The 23,589-nt window shown below is 56.4% G+C and overlaps 1 protein-coding gene across 7 annotated transcripts in view; it reads right to left on the bottom strand.

Annotated features, from left to right (window-relative positions):
* Positions 1-23,589, bottom strand: part of PDE2A (phosphodiesterase 2A) — a 64,331-nt gene that overhangs the window by 4,830 nt on the left and 35,912 nt on the right. For 2 of the 7 annotated variants that reach the window (XM_036861953.1, XM_036861955.1), the window contains 20 exons: positions 23,128-23,216; positions 15,960-16,069; positions 15,145-15,200; positions 9,787-9,846; positions 9,026-9,179; positions 8,820-8,872; positions 8,548-8,622; positions 8,404-8,445; positions 7,802-7,870; positions 7,417-7,547; positions 4,657-4,768; positions 4,138-4,177; positions 3,933-3,996; positions 3,401-3,473; positions 3,075-3,252; positions 2,740-2,852; positions 1,981-2,058; positions 983-1,105; positions 453-523; positions 50-172 (listed from right to left, as the gene is read on the bottom strand). In XM_036861953.1, coding sequence (XP_036717848.1) covers positions 50-172; positions 453-523; positions 983-1,105; positions 1,981-2,058; positions 2,740-2,852; positions 3,075-3,252; positions 3,401-3,473; positions 3,933-3,996; positions 4,138-4,177; positions 4,657-4,768; positions 7,417-7,547; positions 7,802-7,870; positions 8,404-8,445; positions 8,548-8,622; positions 8,820-8,872; positions 9,026-9,179; positions 9,787-9,846; positions 15,145-15,200; positions 15,960-16,069; positions 23,128-23,216 — 1,814 coding nt within the window. Of the gene's footprint in view, positions 1-49; positions 173-452; positions 524-982; positions 1,106-1,980; positions 2,059-2,739; positions 2,853-3,074; positions 3,253-3,400; positions 3,474-3,932; positions 3,997-4,137; positions 4,178-4,656; positions 4,769-7,416; positions 7,548-7,801; positions 7,871-8,403; positions 8,446-8,547; positions 8,623-8,819; positions 8,873-9,025; positions 9,180-9,786; positions 9,847-10,908; positions 10,968-15,144; positions 15,201-15,959; positions 16,070-23,027; positions 23,093-23,127; positions 23,217-23,589 lie in introns of those variants that run through there. The other 5 variants (XM_036861952.1, XM_036861954.1, XM_036861959.1 and 2 more) reach the window with 4 other exon arrangements.

Raw genomic sequence — 23,589 nt, 5'->3', positions numbered from 1 at the left:
GGAAGGGGACCCCACCAGCTACCAGATGGGGGGAAGTGCAGTCACTCACTCGAGGTAGTTGGCGAGCTCCAGGTTCTTGTAGAGCAGATAGCAGAAGTGGGAGACAGAAAAGGCGTGCATCCAGTTGTGGTAGGGGGGATCCCGGTAGCCCTTCTTCACCATCAAACAGAACCTGGGGGAGGGGAGAGGGCAGCACACGGGCCTCAGGCTCTCCTCCTCCAGGAAACCCTCCAGGCTCTGCCCTGCCCCATTCCTTTCCTATCCTCGTGGTCCCAGTGTCTGTGAATTGCTTCTCACTCACAGATCCTCCCCACCCTCACAAGAGTGCGCCTCCCCTAGTCATCCTCAGAGAGTCCTTCCCAGAGTGCGGGGGGCAATGGATGTGAGAGTAGACTTAGGAGGGAGGCAGAGACGGGGCTGCCTGCACGGAGGGGAGGGCTGGGGACACACACCGGGCCAGCGTCGGGCAGTCAATTTTGTAGTTATTGATGAAATTCATGTCCTGCAGCATGCTGAGGATGGCCTGGAGACAGTGGAAGGGAGGGATCAGAGGGATCGTCAGTTTCAAGATGGGCTGCCCCGCCCCCAGCCTTGGCCCTTCTTGGAGCCTCCAAAACTTTGGAGTCTTGGAACTTTAGATCTAAACTAGAGAACTATAAAATGGTAGAGCCAAGCATTCTCAGAGCCATGAACTTAGAAATATGACATCTAAGAACTCTTGGAACCAAGTTCACACAAAATCTTAGAAAAACAGGGAGGGAGGTGCCAATCCTGAGGCCATCGCTGGTTCCAGCCCAGCCCCTGGCCCCTGGGCAGGCCCTGCGGCCCATGCTGGCAGACCACATGCCCCCTCCATCTCTGAGGAGACTCCATAGCCTTCTTTGATGGTTCTGTCTTGCCAGGAAGTTCCTATGCACATCTAACTTCAACCTCCGGCCGTACACTCTCCACCTCCACATTCAAGCGGGACAGGCCAGCTCACCATGGAGGTGTCATCCTCGGGCAGAGAGCGAGGAGTGTAGGTGAAACAGGCAAAACTGGAGTCAATGGCAGCCACAGGCTGGATCCCGTCATGGAGAAGTTTGGTGTATTCATCATCAGAGACCTAGAGGGAACCAGCCGGGGTATTAGAAGACGGCCTCCACCCAATCCAATGTCTTCAACCTCAAATTCCCACAGTGGCAGGGACCTCCCACTCAGAATGCACCCCAGTTGGGCCATCCACTCCGTGGGTTATCACTGGGCAGGAGAACACCACCCTCCCCTCACCATCCTGCAGCCCACCTACTATGCCTCCTTTCCTGTGACCACCCTCATCTGTAACAGCCTATCCTTGTCAAAGACAGAGAACTCCTCTTCATGACAGCATGGGTAGCCTTTCATAGACAATAAATTAAAGATTCCTTCTTTTGGGAGGACCATCCCAGAGTCTAACCTCAATCCTTCCTGCTACAGCTTTGACCGTAGCCACAAAGTCTGTGAGACTTTGGTTTAGACACAGATGAGAGGAATGTTCAAATGAACAATGACCACCACATACTCTGAATTAAAGTCTGGGACAGCTTTTCTAACACAAGGTCTGGGAATGGGACTGCCCAGGACTGCATGACCACTGTATTTAAGGGATCTGTCAGAAGGGCCCTGGGTGGGCTTCCCAGGCTTCAGTAATTCCCAGGATGGGAATTATCCCTGGACATTGGGAACACCTGGCTGAACCAATTCTTCCCTGGGCTAAGTCCTGCTGCCAGCCTTGGGGCTGAACCAGAAACTGCTTTGAAGGCAGGCTGCCCCGAAGGAGAGCGGCAGAGCAAAAGGCGAGGCATTGCTCTGGGTCTATCTTCTTATATTCAAGAGAGGATGATCAGAAAGCCCAGCCTGTCTTGGGCGCCTGAGGATCTGGGGAGGCGGGGGAGGAACAGGTGGGCTTCAGGGGACCCTGGGGCCCTGACAAGGAAGGCAGGAGCTCCGTGCAGGGCTCACCTTCATGTGGTACATCATCATCTCGTTGGCTAGGTGGCTGCGATACTGGGCCTCATTCACTTTCTTGTATAGGAGGGACTGGGGGGAGAGAGGGAAAGATGGGGCTCAGGCAAGGTGGCTGTGAAATCTCAGAATGTCCAGGACTGGGGCAAAGGGATCAGATAGAACCCCTGCCCCCTTCCTGTCCCATGCTGGGCCCAGTCTGAGCCTTCAAGCTCCAGCCCAGAGTAGGGAGCCCCCTCCAACTTTCATCCAGACCTCCCCTTGCTCCTCCTTCCCAGTGCCTCTTAGCACTTGAGCTGGCACTTTGCACACTCTCCTGAGCTTGCCCCAGGCTTCAGTGATGGAACCTGAGGCCCACAACAGAGAGACAGAAGCAAGGAAGGGGGTACAGCGCCGGGGGCCTAGGAGTTGGATTCCTGGGCCAGAGCTCCCAGCCCTGGACAGTGAGACCCAACATATCCCAAAAAGAATAACCAGGAGCTTGGGTTGAGGTTGCTTCCAGAGAACGGAGGGAAATAATACAGATCTCCCATAGTCCTGGGAGGCTAACTGTACAGGACAGGAAGTAGTATCTCCGATTTTCTGATGGGAAACTGAGGCCAGAGGTGACCAGTAGGTACTGAAGATTGCACAGCAACCCAGCAGCAGGGCTCTGAGCCCCAGGGCAGGGCACGGACCAGGGCAGGTCTGGACAGAGCAAGGAGAGCCAATGTGGAGAGGAGAACAGAGGGTCCTGCACGCCCCTGTCCTCCTCACATGTGCGATGCTGATGCCACAGTAGATGGAGAAGGCTGTCGCCAGATCCTCGTCAAACTTGCTGAACCATGGTCCGTTGATCTTATTTACCAGCTCGGCCACACCGATGACCTCTGGGGACCAAAGAGGGGCTAGGATGAACCAGTGGATGTGTCCGACGGAGATCTACCCTCCCAGGGTGTCCTCAAGGGACGTCACATATTTGGGAAACCCCATCCCTTCGGCTTAGGGACGCTAGGGTGGTGGAGAAGGCTTGTGGAACTTCCGCTCGGCTCCTCCCCATCCTGCTCAGGCCCCGCCCCGCCCCTCCTCCCGGAGCCGCCAGGACCACGCACCCTGGTTCTCGTTCTTGATGGGAAAGCAGAGAATGTTGCGTGTCCGGAAGCCGGTGCTGTCGTCCACACCGCGGTAGAAAAGTGGGTGTGCATACGCGTCCGGGATGTTCAGAATCTGGCCCGTGGTCGCCACGTGGCCCGCGATGCCCTGGTCGGCCGGGATGCGGATCTCATAGCTCTGCCGGGCCAGGGATGGCGTAGAGAGGAAGTTGGTGGCCGGTCGCAGAGCGGACCATCAACCATCAGGCCTGCTCCCCAGCGCCCACTGCGTACTCCTGGCCCCCAGGACCACAGCCACACCCTCCCTCCTCAAGGCCCTGCCTCACCTCATCATCCACCACGCCCCCATCGAACACCTTGGCCACCAGCTCGTTCTGATCCAGCAGGAACACAGAGCATCTGTGGAGAGATGGCTTTGGTCCACAGGGCCCTGACACCCCTCTCCCGCCACCCCTCTCCCGCCACCCCTCTCCCGCCACCCCTCAAATCTCACGACTAGAGGCAAAGCCTGGATTTTGAGGCCTGGAGGGAGTGACCCGTGGTGAGAGACTCTCCTCAGGGCTGGTTGACTCCAGACATTAGTCCAGATCGATGATTTTTTTTTTTTTGGTGGCGCCTACTCTGTGCCAGGCACTGTGTTAGGAGCTGAGGACCCATGGCCAGCAAAGTAAGCCCCACCCCTGCTGTCACTTGATGTTACAGTCTAGTGAGAGACACAGGCATGAAACAAAGAATCACACAAAACGTGATGGGGTCCCACAAGAAGACAATGGAGGGGAAAAAAAGAGGGGAGGAAAGAAGAGGTCACTACTGAGGCCCAAGGCCTCTCTCGCCCTACCCCAGGGTGGATTCACTCACATCTCAGCATTGCTGAGGTTTCTGGCCTCTGTGATGATTTCCTGGAGCAGCACAGAGACGTCATCTGGGGGAGCAAGAAGCATGGGGGACAGTGGTGAGACCAGGCTGGAGTGCTGAGGCCAAGCCCGCCCACCTCCCCTCCTCAAAATGCCACCCCCCCCACTCCCACCTCACAGCTAGGCATGAAGGAGGGCAGTGCACTCACCCAGGTGAGTGAAGAGGTTCTTTGCCACTTGGAGAAGAGCCTGGAATGGAGAAAATGGAGATCACAGGGAATCAGGTTGCAGGGGGTCACCCTCTCCAGCCCCCTGCCTCCATCAGCTCCAGGGTCTTCTCATTCCTCCCCTAGGGCTCTCTGGACAGACTGGAGACTGGAAGAGTCTAATTATATCATTTGGCTACTAAGTGAAGGAGTGGGAGGAATAGCCCCAGTGAGGGTGCATAGACATCCTGAGTCTCAGGTGCGCATGCACCTCCAGCTCTAGCCACCCAGATGTTGCTGTGGGCCCAATCTGAACACTAGAGGGCGATCGCATACAGTGCCTGCAGCCAGAGGTGCCGTCTTGAAGAGCTACTGTCCGCCCTCTTTAAGAGGCCGCCAGAGCATAGGTAGTCTCCCTGCCACCAGCCCCCAAAGACATGGGCTTTTCCCTTGTGGCTGACTCTGTGGAGCTGAGAGCTGAGCAACTTGGTCCCCGAGAGAGGCGCAAGGCAGGCCACTCACCTGGCACTCACACTTGAGCTTCTGCTCCTTCTGGAAGGCCAGGGTGCTGGTGAGGACCGTGCTGGTGTAGTGGAAGCAGTGCTGGATCACACGCTCATCCTGGTCTGTGAATCTGGCAGGGTGGGGTGGCGGGGGTCACCGGAGAGGGACAGACCACGGACTGCTCGCCCCATTCTGCCTTACTTCCGTTCTTCCAGGAAGCCCACTTGGAAATCCACCAGCAAACTCACTCTCCTCTGCTGGGGCTGCTCACTGCACAGGTGGCTTGGGCCAGCTTCCCCCTCAGACTGGGGGCTCCTGAGGGAGGGAGTTCTAATCCTCCCCTGACCAAAATGTGTTTTCCTCCTCAGACTATTGCTTCTCGAAGCCAGAGCCATGTCTCCCTCCTCTGACTTCAGATTTACCCAGACTGAGGCTGAGTCTCCTCCCTCAGACTGGGGCTGGGTGTTCTGCTCTTCTCCAGGGGCCCCTCCAGCCTCAGGGAGGGGAGGTGGCACTGCCCTGTCTTTTCCAGCTCCTGTCACTGTCCTACCCTCCTCCCTGGACTTTGCAGGCCCCGATCTGCTGCCTCCACAAGTCCTATGGTGCTGTGGGCAGGGCAGTGCCCATCAGATTCATGGAGCTGGCTCACAACGGACAAGATCAGCCCAAAATCCTCAGGAGGTCATTCAATGGGGTCACCAAATGATTTGTCACCAGGGAGCTTGGCGGGACTGGATGGACCAAGCTGGAGGTGGGACCTGGGCTGGGGATGTGGGTAAGCTCCTCCAGATGGGGATCATGGGGAGATGGAGCATTCCTCAGAGATTCTGACCATTTCTCAGCCCCCAGATTTCCCTGCCTAGTCCCTTCCCCATTTGGGGGCTGCCTTCAGTGGTCCTCTCTGCCGGGGTATCCTCCACTAGTGCTTGCCGTCCAGTGATTCGGATCTAGACCCCAATCCCCACCACCCTGTGTCTATCTGCCCACCTTCCTTCCCATGGCATTTGAGGCCTCTCCATCTAGTCCCACCCACCTCTCTCCCCTCTTCTATGGGCGTCTCTCAGCTTCAGCCACAGTGAGATCCTCATCATTCTGAGAAAACCTCAGGCTCTTTCACACCTTCATGCTTTTTCCCACACTGTTCGCTCTGCCTAGAATACCTTTCCCACCCTCCTCCTTCTACGCCCTAAAAATAAACATCAAGTCTTGAAGGCAGGGACCATGACTGTATCATCCCCTGTCTAATACAGAGCCTGGTACAGGGGAGATATTTGAAAAGTGTTTGCTAAATGTTGTAACCGTACCTCTGCCCCTGCCACCCACCCCATCACACTCCCAGCTAAAGGGATTCTGGAGTCCCTGTTCTCTGGGTTCCAGGCAGCTTCTCCGCAGTGTCTGCTCTGAGCTGAGCGCCACCTTGGCTCATGCAGTTGTTCAGCACTCACTCCCTGAAATATGTGGAACCCAGAGATGATCTTGCCCCTGCCCTGGGCCTCAGGGCTGTCACCAAGTCCCCATCTCGTTTCCCTTCTGATACCACCTCTCCTCCAGGTCCAGGGCCACCTCAGTACCCAAGCCTACAGCTAGCAGCCAGAGGTCACAAACCCTGCTGGACCCTCCCCTCTGGGAGCATAGGGCCAGACACAGTAGGTACTCAATGTGTGTTTATTGAATGGCACAAATGTTCCCACCACTAGGATGGGACAAATGACACAGATCCTATATCCCCCCTGCCTCAGCAGGTTCTGCCTTGTCCCTGTCTTTATTTTCCCAGGCCCATCCAACTGCCAATAGAGCTCTATGCTGGCAGGTCCTGCTACTCAGATCTCTGACTCCCAGATCTCTGTCCCACCCCTGCAGGCCCCATCCCTGGGCTTCTGACACTCTCTAGTCCCAACATCTCCAGTCTCCACTTCCTGCAGGAGGTCCGAGCCCTCAGACCCAGCCTGCTTGCTTGGGCCCCAGGGGCCAAGCATCTTGACAGCATCTCTCTGCATCCTGGAATCAGAATGCAACCCCTCACCTGCCTACTACGCCCTACTGCTAGGCCTGCTGGACCAAGTGTGGCAACATTCACATCCTAAAGCTGCACCCAGGACAGACATGGCTGATCAATCACAGCACTGTTTCTCACTAAACTAATACAATGCTTCAGGCAGCTGCTACCAATTAATGAGTTGGTGTAGGACATGAAATCTATGATACCACTTCTAGACCTCAAATCTGACCTCAGTTCTTGAGATATGGACTAAGCCTGTTTACCTGACTCTGTGTCCTGCCTACCCCTCTGTTTCACGCGATTCTTACAGCTGCCCTATCAATGCCTCTAAAGACCCTCAGCTTAGCCCAGCCCCCATGCCTATTCCCTTGAGCCATTGTCCACTGGGTCGGTGATGCTCTGCGAGTCCCAGAGAGTTCACCCATCCTAGAGCTCATCGCTGCTCCATCAGGCAGTTCCCAGCAGAAATGCCAAAACAAAGGATGGCAAGTGGGGGAAAGGCCAGTACCAAAAAGTGGATAATCCAAACTGCAGGAAGTGGGCAAAGAGAAGGGGAACTCGCCTGGACTGCAACAAGATTTTACAAAGTCAACATGGAGCAGCGGCAAGGGTCTATCGCTCCCATAATCTCACAGTCTCTTGCACAGACAAACCATTCAACCTACCACTGCTGGAATAGTAATCCCTGCCCAGTACCCTTCCCACACTGTTACCCTAGTCAAGCCCTGCCCGGCCTCTCAGCTCCGTCTCCTGATCCACATCACTCCACCCAGACTCACAAGTCTCCTCCGAGCTTGTTGAAGGTGCAGGCCAAGGCCACGACCTGGTCAGTGGCCCGGCTGATGACAGGGACACAGAGCATGGCCTGCACCTCGAAGCCCAACATGCTTTGCAGCTGTTGCACATCCTCCTGCAAAGGGGAGGCAAGGGGGAGGCAAGTCAGGGCAGGGAAGGAGGGAATATGCTTCCTTCCCCCCGCCCTCTACCACACTCTGCAACAGGAGGGGCTGAAGAGCTCATGCAGGGTGGGAAATGCTATGACATGGGGTGGGGTCTTGTCTCCCCCAATTCCTAGGCTGCCCTGGCCCAGAGACTCTGGCCCTGGGGACTGGGCAGTGGGCTCTCCCCTTGGCTCCCCGCCAGTCCAGCCAGGCCATGGCTTACAGAGGTGAGATCTTTCAGCTGGATAGACTTCTTGTCTTCCACCACCTGGCCCAGTCGTCCCATCGTCAACTGGGGGAGTGAGGAGAGCCAGTCAGGGCCCAGCTCTTCCCAAGATCAGGCGATGTCAGACCTCTTACCCCCCAAGTCTGGAAGTTTCAACTACCTCTTCAGTCAGTCCAAACTGTGGATGGAGTCAACACTGAGGAGTGAGGGTTGGGTGAGGGTAGGGGAGTAGGCTCTTGGCCAGAATCTCCTATGGAGGACTTGAGGGTCTTCCCTAACTAGGAGAGAGGAAAGCAGAATCCAAGGATTCTCACTGATCTTAACAGATTCTAAGAGAGCCAAATCCAGAAATACTCCAACAGAAGTGAACTGGTCCCAGGTGAGCCTTTCTGTAGATTGTGAGAGATTTCTCCTAATGGCTCCTGATCATGAGAGGCTGTGATCTCTCACAACATTTCTAAGTAGACCCCAAGATCCAGATAATTCCATCAGATTCCAAGAGATTCTAGCAGATCCCAATCTCTCTGGGCAGATCCTAGGAGAGCCTAGACGACTTTAACTGCTTCTGCAGACTCCCACACAGGGGGTGCAGGACTCACCGGAAAGCTGATTTCTTCCTCCAGCACTTTATCTCCAATCACCTGATGGGCAGAGCGATGCGGACTGGTTAAAGGATGGGCAAGGTTTTTCCTCTCAGAGACCCCAGTCCCTCGCCCTGCTCCACAGTGGACCTGGGCCCTCACCTTACAGGAAAGCTGGAGATTGTCCTCAGATACCAGCAGAAGGCAGCAGCGGGATGCCTGGATCTCCTGCTGCAGCTGAGAGGGAGGGACACAGCGAGAGGCTGACAGTGGGTCTGGGAGCAAACCCACTCCCCACCCTCTAGCCTTTTTGAGGTTCCTCGGGTAGGTAGGGAAGAGAAGAGGGGCAGGACACGGGAATCTGAACTGAGATGGACGGCTCACAGGGACCTCGGTCCCGGGAGGAGCACAGTAGGAGGGGCACAGGGACTCACGTATTGGAGGACTTTGAGCTGCAAGGAAGAGGCATCCAGGTCGTAGAGTTCCCCTGCAATGGCGGGGCGCGGGTCAGAGAGAGGGCCCACAGAATCCCCCAAGGGTGCGCGCCACCCTCAGGCCCCGCCCACCCATGGGCCCCTCCCTTCCAGGTTCGACCCCGCCCCTCCCCGCCCCCAAGGACCTGCCCCAGCCGGGTCCTCACCGCAAAGCTGCAGGATCTTTCGATCTTGGTCTGTGTACGGAACCCCACCTTTCTGGTCTCCCGCCGCCCCCTCTGGAGTATTCTGGACCGCTTCCGGGGTCGCGCTGGGCCCGCGCTGCTGCAGGGCCTGGACCCTCTTCAGGGCCACCAGGGTCTGGGACGGGCGGAGCGGTCAGCAAGCCACACGCCCCACCTTTATCGCCCTTTCCTCGAGCCCTTCCCTCTGCCGGCGGTGCCCATCGCCCCCACCCCCCACCCGCGTCCCAAACAACTCATCCCTCAGCGCTCCACCCTCCTGTGGACTCCCACTGCCCCCGGAGCGCCCCTCGGTCCATGATCAGATAAGTGCAGGGTTTGTCTCCACGCCTAGCCCCCAGACTCTTACAAGGCAGAACAGGGTCAGATTTCTCTGTCTCTAGCACCCACGGGGAGTCGTAAGTTCTTGTTTAAGTCACAAAATCATAAAATCTCCAGGAAGAGCCTCAATATCATTATGTAGATAGCCCTTCCTAAGTATTAACAAAATATTTGACTCCCCCTATTTCACCAGTACCCTCAGTAGGTCAGTGCTATCCTTATCCTCATTCTCAGATGTGAAACTGAGGCTCAGAGAGGTTAAGTGACTTGCTCCAGGTCACACAGCCCAAAGGTAGTGGACTGGAACCCAGGTCTGTCCATCTCCCAGGCCAGATCACCTTCCCATCAGTTGTGATGAGGGTCTTCAGCAGCCCTCATCCTACCTCGGCCCTACCCCCACTCACATGCTTCTCCACGGCTTGCAGGCTCCACTCCTCACTGTCACTCAGCTGACCACAGTGCACCTGGAGGGGAGTGACAAGGGGACCAGCTGTGACCTACCTCCCCTAGCCTCTTGTCTCTACCAGAGTGCCCTCCCCATGCCCGGCACACACCTGTCCCCACCAACACATACACACTCCAGTCTGTGGGCCTCAATGATAAGCCCATCCTCTGACCAAGCAGATGGCTTCAGGAAAATCCCCTCTTCCAGGAAGCCTTCGAGGGCTAATCCAAAGAAGTGGAACTTTTCTGATCTCTGCCTTTTCAGCTACTGTTCCATCTACAGCACAATCCAGGTGTATAGTGAGGGAAACGGGGTGACCTTGGACCCCTCTCCATCTCTCAGTCTATGGACCTTCAGGCCCTGATTATGGAATCAGTGGTATTAGCCTCAGCCTCCCAGTTCCATCCTTTCTAAGTTGGGATTTGAGCTGCCCCTAAGTCTGGGGTAGGGGAAGAGGTCCACCATTTATGATGCATCTGCTGTGCCTAAAGAACTTGGGAGGATGAATGAAGGAATGAATGAATGGGGTGATAAGGTGCTTTGCCTTGCATGTGATTCTCACCAACAAGTAAGGCAAGCTTCTACCTTGCAGATGAACCAAGGCCCAGAAAGTTTGAGTGACTTGCCCAAGGTCACACAGCAGAAAGTGGCAGAGTTGGGACAGCACCACCCACTCCCTCCCCTTCTCTGCCCACACCTTCCCTTTTCCAGATCCATTCTCACCATCACACCCATCATCCTGTCCCTCTCCAACTTCCCTGTGTCAGTCACCTGGAATCCCCTCAGCCCATCTTTCATGCTCTGTGAAGTCCCTTCTCCCAGCCCTGCTTGGGTGCTTGGTGAGGAAAATGAAGGGGGGAGCACTGCAGGCCCTGCCAGCAAGCCTCCCCACCTGCGTCACCAGCTTCCTGGGCACCTACTCAGAGCTGCTCACCACCTGCAGGGCTCACCACAGTGCTTGCACTGGGGTCCCCTCCTTCATCCTCCCTCCCCACTCAGCAGCCCCTGCCCGCCTCTGCTCTAAGTCCCCTGCCAGGAGCAGATGGAGAGGAGGAGACCAGCAGGTGCTCAGGAAGCTCACAGTCTGGCTGGGGTGGGATGGAGTGGTGGATGTGATGAAGGGGGTGCAGAACTTCATACCTGAGGAAGAAGGAGAGGGCAGATTGAGTGGGTGGGAACTTATAGGCTGTGGGAGCTCAGAGAGGGGAGGGCACCTGGGGGCCTTCCAGAACTGGGAAGACAAGCAGAGCCCGGAGGGGACATTGCAGGAGGGAGGCTGTCCTGGCAGTGCTGGGTAGTAGGTGGTATGGGGAGATGAGGACCCGGGCAGTGGTGCGGTCCATGGTACCACAGGGCGGGTGCAAGTCTAAGGAATTGGACTTTAGCTTGATTGTACTGGGGATCCACAGCAGACTTTAGCATCTGCGGACCATGGTCTACAAGGTAGGGGGAGTTGGGGGGAGCAAGACTGGAGGCAGGAAGACCTGGAAGAGGGCTGGGCCGCCAAGGGTGGTTTGAAGGTTAAGCTCTGGATGAAGCTCCATCTATGACTCCTATAAGACAGGTTTTTGAAAGGCGCTGGGAGCATGGTTCATTTGCATATGGTTTACAGAAACATGTGGGCATTTTACTGTTAGTAGATGGGGGAGGACATCCTTCTTGTTCTTTCCACCTGGACTCATCTCTCAGGAAAAGGGAAAGTTGGGACCTCTCTAGGGCTGTGGGGTTCCTGGGCTGGCGAAATAGCCTGGTCCCAGTACAGAGCTGGGAGACTGAATGAGAGCCTCAGAGGGCTGGAGGGAAGGAAGGAATCATGGAGTCCTCCTCCACCCACTGGACCTACCCCTCCCTGCACACACTCCTGGGCTGCCTCAGCCCATCCCTACCCAGCATGTGCACAAACACACTACACACTTCATGGAGACCTTTAGCGCCCCCCAACACACACACACACACACACACACACACACACACACACTCATACATTCACTGTCCCATAGAGATACTCAGGCATGTGCGCACCTGCACACACATAGACACACACACACACAGTGCAGTCACAGACTCGAAGACATCCACACACCCACACTCACAGTGACTACCATCCACACATGCACATTCATACCCGTACACAGGATACTTGTGTTCACATACCCGAGAGCCATGCACACGCTTCTGCCTGCACCCCCAACCGATATGCAAACACAATCACCAGCACACACACGGCTCCCTTCTCACCAACAGAACATACTCTTGCACCTACTCTTGCTAACCAGGGGGCGGGTCTGGGTCCCAGTGGGAGCACTCAAGAGTGGGCACTGGGGCTGCAGAGAAGGTTGAAAGCCCAGCACAGCTCCCACCCCCTCACCCTCACCAAGTTCACCGTGGCTAATGGACACCACACCCCCATGTAAGGATCTGGTGTGCTGGCACAGCTCAGGGGAAGAGTGGGCGCAAATCACACATCAAATGCCGGAGACCAAGGGCTGCCCGCTCCTCAGAGGGACTTATTATCCCATAATTGAATAACAGAGCCAAAGACTCTTTCCACATGAAGAATCTGCAATTAAGGCACCTCGACCTGCGAGCTGCAGAGTCCCAGAGCTCAGCCAGGCAGCCCTGCACAGGATGGCATATTCCTCAGAGCGCCCTCTGCTGACCCCATCTCTATCAGGCCCCAACAGTCCTTGCAGGGCCCCCTGGTTTCCTTGCTAGCACTTCCGTCATTTGCAATTCTCTCTTTATTTTGCTCACTTGTTTAATGTCCAGCATGCCCACCCCTCCAGACTGTTTGGTCTGTGAAAGCAGGGCCTGTCTGGTCTGTCTCAGTCATTGCTGCTGTGTTTGAAGCACCAGTGCACAGTGCCTGGCGGTGCTCAAGAAATATGCTTTCAATTGATGGCTGGGTGAGTGGATGGATGGAGGGATGATGAATACAAGAGCAGAGACCCAGAGAGGGGAATGGGGCTTGTTGAGGAAGGAGCTGGTGAGTCAGCCCTCCCGATAGATCTGTCCTGCGGCACCCCCTTTCCCCTCTAGACCCTCAGTCCTCAGGATCTGGCAACAGCTGGGAGGTCTGGGGCTGCCTATGCTGCCTCTCAGAGGATGTGAGATCCTGTGGCCCCTGGAGCATGGGGGTGGAGCAGCAGGACGGGATCCATCAGATGTGTATGCACCGGGGAGGGGGTGTCCCACAGAAGAACATTTCTACTTGAGTAGGAAGGCTCAGGCTTGGAGGAGAGGCAGATGGCAAACAATCCAAATACCTTTCAAGAGCTCTTCACTGCCCAGGGTATTTGAGAAGGTGAGGGGACAGTAATCGGGAACTTCTCTTGGCAGCCAAAGCCACAGGTAGCATCTTGCTCACCAGCATGCACCCCCCTTCTCAGCCTTGCAGGGATCACACTCTTCCCCCAGCACTCCACCACCCTGCCTCTGCTCATGCTGGGCCCTCTGCTGAGAATATCCGTCTCCTTCTTCTCTGCCTGTTCACCCCCTACCTGTGTCCCAAAGTCCCACTCAAATGCTGTCTGCACTGTGAGGCACCCCCTGGTGCTCCAGCCTCTGCCACTAGAGCTCCTGCTGGCAGCATTCTTTCATTTGGCCAGTGGTGGTCTGAAGGTGACCCTGCCTTCCCCCAGACTGAGCTTCTAGAAGGCAGAAATGGGTCCGACTCCTCTCTCTGCCCCAGCACCTGTCCTGGGACAGGGCCCAGAGCAGAGTTTTGCTAGGGTGGGGTAAGTTCAACTGATCTGACCCATCCGCTTCCCAACACACACATGCCTTTCCTACCCCCAGGAGAAGGCTGAAGCCTGGACTCCCAGCCAGACCTGAGCCACGGTGAACAACGGTCACAACAACCATCCTCCTGCCCACAAGACAACCCTCCAAGCATCTTCCCATTGCAGGAGCTGCTTCCTTACTGACCCAGCCCTCGCAGCCCCAGCACAGGAAGTCCTTCTAGGAACCTGGCACCCCCAGACCCCTTTCCGTCAACAGAGGTGGGCGACTGAGTCACTGCCTCCCACGTGCACCTCTGCACAGTGCTCCTAGTCCCGGTCCTCCTCCAAGCCACCAGCTCTGGTACAGATTGGGACCAAAGGAGGGAGCGAAGCTGCGCTGAGAACGCGGTGCCAACAGCAGATCCGTTCCCTTCGGGAAACAGAAGCTGGGGGTGGGGGAGCAGCTTTCGGGAGAAACCAAGGGGGCCGCATCCCCCTCAATCAGGCAGATGGGGCGCCGAGGAGACCAAGCCAAGTAAGTATCCCTTCCTTCCTCTCCTCTCCCCGCGGCCGCCCCCCACGCCCACCGCCCTCCCCCGCCAGCAGCTGGGGAAAGGTCAGGCGCCTCGGAAACCTTTAATTCCGTTTTAATGAGGTCGGGAGGAGTTCCCCCGCCGCGGGCGCACCGAGACCGGCTCATTTATCTGTCCGCGCCCCCGCTTGGGGTGGCGGCCGCCTCCGCGGAAGTCGATCCCCAGTGAGGGCGATTTGGGGGCGCTAACCCTCCGGTTCTTAGGACTGGACAAAGATTTTGAGCGCCCACTTCCCCACGGGAGGAGAGACTGGAAGAACCTCAAGAACCCGGACTTCACAAAGCTCTGCCAACCCCACGGGGGAGCCCAAAGCGGGGAGCTCCGCGAGGGAGCAGCAGGGGGGCGCCCTGGCCCGGACTGCCCGCCCAACTCCCCCCGCTTAGGGTTCCCCCCTTCTAGCTGAGGCCCCTGCCCCTCCGTCACCCGCCCCAGGAAGCCCGCCCCGTTGCCTGGCGTCTGTCCCAGCCTCGGACATAGGTCTGGCTGGGGCTGGATGCCTTCCCAGGAGCCCTGCCCCGTGGGCCTCCTCTCCTCAAGCCGCCTAGCTCCAGCCACCCCATCTCTGACTGACTTTCCCACACTGTCTCTGTTGGTGTCATATCTGCCCATCCCTCCTCAGCGCCTCTCAGTCCTTTCCCACCTCGCTGCATTCGTGCCCTCTTGGGACACTGCCCCCAACCCATCCTGGAGGATGCCAAAGAGGAAGTAGGGTCAGGGCCGTGTCAGGGGCTCCGTGGTGGTAAGAGTTCAGATGGGGCTTGTACATCCTTCCGCAAGTTGCTGACGGGGCCTGCGGCTTCATTCTGCCCATTCAAGGTGGGGCAGAGGGCTCCTCCCAGGCTCCTCCCAGACCCCCATTTTCCCCAGCTCCAGCCCAGCATGCTATTCTCAACACACACACACACACACACACACACACCCCAGTGGGGCTCCATCCAGTGCTCTCTCCCTTGCTCCCTCCCCTGCTCTCCTCCCCCCCATCCTACCCACAACTGCTCTTACCAAGATGACTGCTGCCACAGCCCCGGCCTCCTTGTCCACCAGCGGTATGACCAGCACTGAGGGGGAGAGGGCAATGAGGTGGTCCTGCGGGGCCAGTGAGGCTCAGAGATACTGAGCCAGGACCCAGGGAGGGAGACAAAGACACAGACAGACAGAGGCCAGGACAGAGACACAGAGAGACCCAGAGACCCGGAGAGACAGAGAGATGGGTCTTGAGGCAGTGAAAACAATGACCACAGCAACGACCCCTGCATAGAAGGAAACCCCCTCACTTGACAACTTTCTCGTGATCCTCCCAGCAACCCTGGGATGGAGGGAGGCAGGTAAGGCTGAGCACCCCTATTTTACAGATTGGGAAACTGAGGTCCAGAAAGGGGAAGTGACTTGCCCAAGATCACACAGCAAGTCAGGTCTCCTGACTCCCAGTCTTGTGCACTTTCCACATCGAGACAGAGGACAGAGACCTAGAGAGACTGAGACATGAGGCAGAGAGACATGGCGGACAGGGGGCATGGAGAGGAAGAGAAAGAAAAACAGACAGTGACAGAGAGAGCATGACAACTACAGCCCGTCTAACAACCAGCACAAGCAACACCCCGTCAAGGTAGGTTCTGTTGTTCCCATTTTACAGATCAGGAAATTGAGGCTCAGAGACGTTAGTAGCGCAACAGAGAGAGAATTAGATGGCAGGTTTGCTAGAGACACAGAGCAAGAGAAAGGAGACGGAGAGATGCAGACAGGGATAGAAGACAGATATGCTCTGGGGAGCAGGGGCCACAGTCCCTCCCTGCCCCTGCCCAGCTCCCAGCCCTTACCTTGGGTGTCAGGAGCCAGTGGAGCCACCAGCCTGGCCAAGGGCTTCCCAGGCATGTCCGAGGGGCCCAGTCCATTGCAGCCCAGCCGCTTCCGGGAGATCACAGCCTCTCTGAAAAGAGGATATGATTCTACCTCTCAGTCCCTGGATCAAAGAGGAACAGGCCCCAGCCTGGGGACACACAGTGGGCTGAACCCTGCACATCTGAGAGGATCTGGACAAGTTGACCCACTGCAGGGTGGATATGAGGAGGGCAGAAATAAAAGAGTCTCGGACCCTGACTCTCCCCTCCCAATGTAGAGGAGCAGGCAGCTACAGTCTGGCCTCTGGTGCCTCCTGCTGGTAGATATGGGAAAGGCACCTTCAGGATCCCTCACAAATCCCCCAGAGCGAGTAAAGCCAAGGCTCAGAGCTAGGCTGTCTGGGTTAAAACCTGCCACAGCTACTACTTGATCTTGGGCAAGTGACCTAACCTCTCTGAGCCTCCCAGGGAGAACTAGGGTGAAGAGAGTAGAATCCTAAACATCAGCATCCTCAGAAAATCATTTTGGAGCAACTTTTGGTGGTAAGCACAGGAAGGGGGCTTCAGGAGTTTATTGGGCAATGCACGTCCAAGCAACTGACATAGATGAACTCAGAATTCGCAGTGATCCTATGGATTAAATATTACCATCATTTCCATTTTTCAGGTGGAGAAACTAGGGTGCTGAGTGGTTAAGTAACCTGTCCAAGGTCCCACAGCTAGTAAGTGGTAGAGCCAGGATTTGAACCCAGGCATTTGGCACCAGAGCCCATACTCCTAACCAGTACACTAGAGTCTTCCTAAAGACCTGAGGGGGTTGAGCCTCCAACAGGGACTGGCGTGAATGTCGAGGAGGCAAAGGGCATAGGTGTGATGGGGGGGCGGGGGGAGGTGGGAACTGAGACAGGGGAGGCTGCAGTAGGAAGAAGAATGAGTTTCTCTCTGCCCTCACCACACATCCCACCCCCACTCTCACCCCATCCCTGCCTCTGGCTCTTCCTGCTTAATTAAGCGCCTGATTTTTCACCAAATGTCACTCCCTAATGATTAATTGTCCTGGGTTCTTCATCCCTCATGCTGCCTCCACTTAATTGTGTTTGTAGGAACTGCCTGGCCTGGAGAGAAGAGAAGCTTGGGGGCCTAGGACTCTGGTGTGTGCATGTGGGGTCACTCAGGGGAGCCCAGCAAAGGTCAGGTGAGGAAAAGAGAGGGGGCAGCCTGCAAGTCACCAGATCAGGAGGTCACAGCAGCTAGAGAAATCGAGGACCAAAGAGGTTGAATGCCTCAGTCAAGGTCACGCAACATTCTGAACCCAGCCGGTTCACTCCTGGCTCCTTGGTTCAGAATCTACAATAACCAGTGGTGTCTCCCACCTTCCAGCCCTCACACCTAACCCTTTAGGCTCCTGGAGGGCTGGGCTCCAGTTCTGAGCTGTCCAACTGTGCCAATCACCCTAGGAAGGAATAGGGAGCTAGGGTGGCAGGAGGCAATGGCAGCCACGTTTCCTGGTGACTAAGTTGATAAAGGCTGGGGCTTCGTGGAGGCAGGGGGCTGGCCTTACTGACCTTCAGCCAAACCCCTTCTAGTGGACCCCACCCAGTCACTTGGCCTTGGACAATCTGGTTATTGGGCAGCCACAAGGTGGCGCTGGTCCCTTCGCTGCTGGTCAGTAAGCGCCGCAGCTTCATCTCACTAACCCTTGACTCCTCTCTTCCCACCCCCAGACCGTGGGCTGCCTTGGCCTCTCCCCTCCTCCTCCCGGGACCCTGATGAAGGAATTGCCCTCAGCCTTTCTTCTCTTCTGCACAGAACTCCTCTGTGCTCATGGCCTCATGACTCTCCAGCTCCCCCGTCTCTTAAGCTCCAGACCCCAGATACCCAAAGGCCTCCTGGAGGCCTGCCCTGGGTGTCCCTGAAGTTGCCAGAGGCCCCAAGTCCCGACTGGAACTTATCGTCTCCACCACTTCCCCCGAAGTAGCACAACCATCCACCGGGTCCCCTGTGGCTTGTCCACAAACTGTCCTAGCTGCCTCCCTCTTCTCACCTCCCCCATCCAATGGGTGAGTCACCTCCCATGCATCTCTCATAACTGTCCCCTGCTCTCCATTCCCAAGCCACTGCCCAGCTGAAACAGAGATACCTCTCCCCTGAACCTGCAGCAGCCTCTCCCCTTGCCTCCTGCCTCCTGTCGGGTCCTTGAAGTCCATCCCCCCAACCAGAGCCAGGGCAAGTGTTCTCAACTAAAATACTTATGGGAACATTCTACTTAAAGTCATTCCACAGAGTGGTTATTTATTCCAGAGTCCTTCTGGGTCAGGTTCCTTACTGAGGACTAAGATAAGAAGAGGAGTCGTGGTGTCGTGCGGGGAATGATGTACAGACCCACACTTGAGTGCAGGGACAAGGGCTCTGAGAAAGGAAGGAAGAGTGGGCCCCAGCCTACCCAGGTGCAGGACAGAAGTGGGGTCAGAGAAGGCTTCCTGGAGGAGGAGATGCCTGAGTTGAGTCCTAGAGGACAAGCAGAGCAGACAGGAAAGGATGTGCAGGCAGAGGGAACTGCATGGGCAAAGGCTCAGAGGAAAGAAAGAATGTGTGTCTGCTGGATGGTCCAACAGCAAGGAGGCTGGTGTGGCCAGACAACAGGGAGCGAGGCTGGAGAGAGCCGGGGCCCTGAGGAGCTGGGCTTGATCCTGAGGACAGTGGGAGCCCTGAGAGGGACTTGAGCAGGAAAAGGTGAAGGTCAGGTTCAATTTCAGGCTGATCGTGCTGGCTGCTGCGTAAAACTCTCACTGGAGAGGGAGAATCTGAGAGACAGAAACCGGGTCTCAGTGAGGGCCCCGTAGTCTCAGCGGTCCCTGGACAGCAGAGGAGAGGCTGGGCTGGGGCAGGTCAACCTTGACTGGGTCCAGATCTTCCACCAAGCACTGGGGCCTCCAAGGATCCTCCATCCTCAGGAGTCCCCACACCTTGGCACCAGGCCATGCTCACCTCAACCCACCCCTATATGAGCCCTTTTCCTCTGCCTCACCCTTCCCAGAACTGCTGTCCCCCTGGAGGTTTCAAAGATATCGGAAGGGGGAGGGGACTCTGAGGCTGTGTCTCCCCCACCCAATTGGGGCTGGGGGCTTCATCTACTGCTCGCATCCCCTATGACTTCTCCTCAACTCAGAGCCCCTGCTCTGCCTCCTCTCCCCTCCTGATGGTCCCCTCCCCTGCCAGGCTGATGTTGGGGGGTGAACCTTGATGCTGGGGTCGGCCCAGCCAAAGCCCAGGGCCCGCTCTCCAGATTGAAGGCTAGTGACTCAGCCCTGGGTGCCTGGGTGGTCGTGGGCTGCCCCAGTGAAGATAAAGACAGATGGGCACAAAGTGGGGAGAGGAACAGGCGTGGATTTTATGACAGTTCCGTCCCTTTAACAACTATTTGCTTAGTGGAGAGTACAGTCAATGGCCTGGAAAGAGTGCCAGGCCCTCTTCCACTCCTCTGAACCCCTTCTTAGGTGAGGCCCCCTCCCCTTGACTGAGCCGCCCCCCTCTCCGGGGGCCTCAACCTCACTCTCACCCTTTCATCTCTCTGGGAGACGAATTATGATTCAGGCCAGGACCCCGGACCCTCCTCTCTCTCTCCCTCTCCCTCTCCCAGAATGTAAGACTCCAGAGATGGGAAAAGACTGTTCTCTGTGTCCCTTGAGACAAATCAGAGGGACAGACAGATTCTGCAGTGATTGGGGACCAGGTCAGCTCTGAGGAAGAAATTTCTCGAGGTTGGGCCCTGGGCCCCCCAAATGGTAGCAGAAGGAGACAAACAGCTGGGGCCGGTGTGGGCGGTATCTCCGTTGCAGCCTGAAAGGCCCAGATTTCACTGCACTCAGCAGCAAATAATCAGAGGCTTTAAGATGGCAGGAGACACAATGAGAAGAGGAAGGCGGCAGGGCTGGGGACTGAAATAGGCTGGGAGATTGGGGCAGCAAGAAGAGTGAGGCGAAGGCTTCCAGGAAGCCTCTCACCCAGTCAGCCCTCCAGGATTCTCTCCCTCCAGCCCTGAAGCCCCCTTGCAGCCCTCAGGGTTCATAGTGGGACCATCCCTCAGACATCACAGTGTCCCATCTTATCACCACACAGAAGCATAGACTGAGGCCCAGAGAGAGTGCATGAGATTGTGATTGCAGCCATGTTGTCCCAGCTCCCAGCCCAGGGTTCTTCTCGTGGACAGACCCATCCCTGAGGGAGGCTACCAAGACCCAGACACCTTTTCTGAAAACTGGATCCTCCTTAGTGCCGGGGATCTACGGAGCAGGCCTCCTAGCGGCCCTCTGGCTAGGCCGTGGCAGAGAAGGGAAATGGGCTGGTAGAGATGGAGAAGGTACAGGGAAGGACTTTGCAGGGGAGGAAAGAGCACGAGCCAAGCACAAGGAGGCAGGGAATCTAAAACACACTGGGGGGTGAAACGGCATCCGTGAGCCCACGGAGGGGTACAGGGCAGTGGCAGGAGAGGCTGGGTAGCTGATGGGGCCTCCTCACTCCCCCTTGGCCCATCTCCACCCTGCCTCCCCACACCACCCTGGGCCCTTATCTGTCTTTATGATCCACCTCCACTTCACACCTGCTGCTGTTTGCCAGCCCTGCTGGCCCTCCAGGGCTTCCTGGAGGAGTGCCCCCTCCACTGGGCATGGCCAGAGCTCAGGCTCCACCTCAGCCTGGGGCTGGTGCCTGGTCTCCTGATGGGGCCAGAGCCACAGAGGTCACCTTTGGAAGGACCCTGGTAGGGAAGTAATTTTCTCAAGGTCACCCAATGAGTAAATGTGTTGGGACTTGGGGGTGGAGGGCAGTCAGCAATCATTAAGCTCCTACTGTGTGCTGGCATGGGGCTAAGCCCTGGGCAGCTATGATCTCATTAAGCTAATAGACAGGGCCCACTGTTAGCTCCATTCCATAGATAAGAGAACAGGTTTGGAAGGGGATACAGTGGGGCAGGGATGGGGCTGGGCTAGAATCCAGGCCTGTCTGACTGCCATTCAAGTGCTCTTGCCTCTTCCACAAACCTCAGTCTCAGCCTGAGCCGAGGAGGTGGGCTCACCACCAGACACATGGTGGGTGTGTGGGTGGGCAGAGCACAGATTTCAGAAGAGAGGACTGGCCTGAACCTTCACCCCCAATGCTTGCTGGTGGGACGCCCCACTGCCTCACCCCTCTTGCCCCCTCACCCACCTCACCTCCTCGGCCTCCTGGGATTTCTGAGTCCCATCTCCCAGCAGGCCTCCCCATTTCCCCACTCAACTCTGGGCTAATTGCATTGGAACATTCACTTTTAATTGCTTTTTTGTGTGTGTGTGTACCTTTTCCAAAGGCTTTACTGAATCCGAGGTGGCTGGGGGCGGGGATACTGAAAGGGCTGATGCAGAGGATCTGAGCCCCCTCAAAGATGCCTGGACCACAGGCGCCCTCCCCCACCTCCATCCCATCCCCAGCTCACAGTAGAAAGCCTACGGGGAGCATCACAGGCTCAGGAGCAGAGCAAACCCTGAAGGATGCTCACCTCTTGCCTTCTGAGCCCACGATCCTGCATCCCTCTCCCAAAAGAGCCTTCCCAGGCTGCTTTGAGGAAACTTCCTGGATCGGACAAACTCATATTAAGCAAAGTTCTTGAGGATTAGGGGCTAATTAGGGAAGGCTCAGAAGGGACATTATAGGATTTTTTTCCCTTAAGATTCCAAAGACCTCCCAGCCCTATCCTGCTGTCTTATAGATGGGACACTAGAGGCCAGAGAGGGGCATGGCTGGTTTGGTTCACACTGTCCTCGAGGGGAGGAGTTGTCAGGAGATGCTGAAGGGGACAGTGTCACCCACCACCCACCCATGAGGGAATCGAATGGGAGAACGGGAGGTGGGAAGGCTCAGAGCTATTGGAGGGGAGCCAGCCCCTTCCACGGGGAAGCGACAGAGGAGAGAATAGCATCAAGGAATCCAGGGTTCCGAGTGCCAGGGGGGGCCTCAGGACCACCAGCATCCCCAGCATCAGGACCTCTGGCATTCTTTCCACAGCCTCTGTGAAAGGTGAGTATCTTGCCAGCCTCAGCTACTACCTGAAAAAGCCACATCCCTGACTGCTTGGCCTGTTGGAGTGGAGTGCTGCCTTCTGGTAACACCCCCGCTGGTGTCCACTCAGCCCTCAGCACCTGACCCTGTGCTCTCTGGGCCCACAATGGCCCTGCGGTGCTTAGAAGGCAGTGCCCACGTCCTCCATGGCCTGCCCTCCTCTGAACCAGCACCCCTGCCCGTCAACACTTTCTCATTGGACAAGCTCCACTTCCCTTCACTGTCCCCTAGACAGCCAGGAGCCAGGAGACCGTGTCCCAGACCTGGCTCTGCCTCACACCAGGTATGTGGCATTGGACACGTCTCACGATGTTTGCCCATCTGGAAAATAGGGAGGCTGAATTCAGTAAGCTCAGAGGTATCAAGGGACCATAGGGTGCTGAGCCCATGTTCCTAAAGTCTGTGATTCCAATGTTCTATCATAATGAAAATAAAAACAGACATTTAGCATTCATTATGGATACAGTTTTAAGTGCATTACATGTGTTAAACTCATTTAATCATCCCAAGAATCCTCCCATAATAGTACTATGAGGTAAGTACTATTATTATTGCCATTTTACAAGCAAGAAAATCAGGACACAGGGAGGCTGAGTACCTTGCCCTAGGTAGTAAATGGGAGCTGGGATTTGAACCCAAGCGGTTGGGCTCCAGAACCCACAGCGGGACGCTGCTTCTGATCTCCCTGTTCTCAGAGTTGACACCATGCGGGTCCAGCATTCTGTGATTCCGAATTCTATGATTCTGTGAGAACCTGCCAGGCAGTTCTCGTAGCCTGCTGGGGTTCTAACCGATAAACTGTAGCCCCAATCTTCTGAGACTTGCTCTGAGGAGGCTACAGCGATTTAGAACAGCTCTCCAGGAGAAAGCCTACCACTTGGCGCTTTCCCTGTGCCATCCACTCCCCCAACACAACACAAGAGAAGACAGTGGACCCGGCCACTGGAACCCCACCTGGCAGGGAGGCTGAGGTCAAGGTCAGATGGGGAGGGTCAGACCAGACCTTGTGGTCACCCTTGACTGTGTGAGAGGCAATGGGTGGAGAACAGCTCACCGCACTTTCCCCTCCTGGGGCAGCTCATGGGGGGGCTCCTCACACACCAGCCGGGATTCCCCATCCAGCAGGTAGGTGTAGACAGTCTCCTAGGACAGAAGGCACTCATGAGATCCTGAGGAGAAGCCCTCCCAGCTGCCCAGTCCCAGCCTGACACAGGTCTGGATGACAAGTTCACGGGCATCTGTTTGTCTTTACTCCCCAGGTGATCCTAAGTGCAGTCAGGGTAGGAAAGCTCCCTTATGACCTCAGCACCTCACTCTCTCCTCTTGGAGGGGTTCTGGGCAGGCAGTGACCCATCACCCTGCTGGCTTTCCTTACCTATCATCCCACATCCAAGGCGCTGGGGAGGGTCTGAAGGGCTGAAGGTACAGACAAATCCCCCCAACCCCACAGCCCTGAGATATTTCCCTGCCAAGACTCCAGCCTCAGCAAACAATAACTGAGTGTCCACTCAGGGCC

Source organism: Balaenoptera musculus, chromosome 8 (genome assembly GCF_009873245.2).
Source record: "Balaenoptera musculus isolate JJ_BM4_2016_0621 chromosome 8, mBalMus1.pri.v3, whole genome shotgun sequence".
NCBI classification, from domain to species: Eukaryota; Metazoa; Chordata; class Mammalia; order Artiodactyla; family Balaenopteridae; genus Balaenoptera; species Balaenoptera musculus.
The sequence above is the reverse complement of the archived record's forward strand: the minus strand, read 5'-3'. Positions and strand labels throughout refer to the sequence as shown.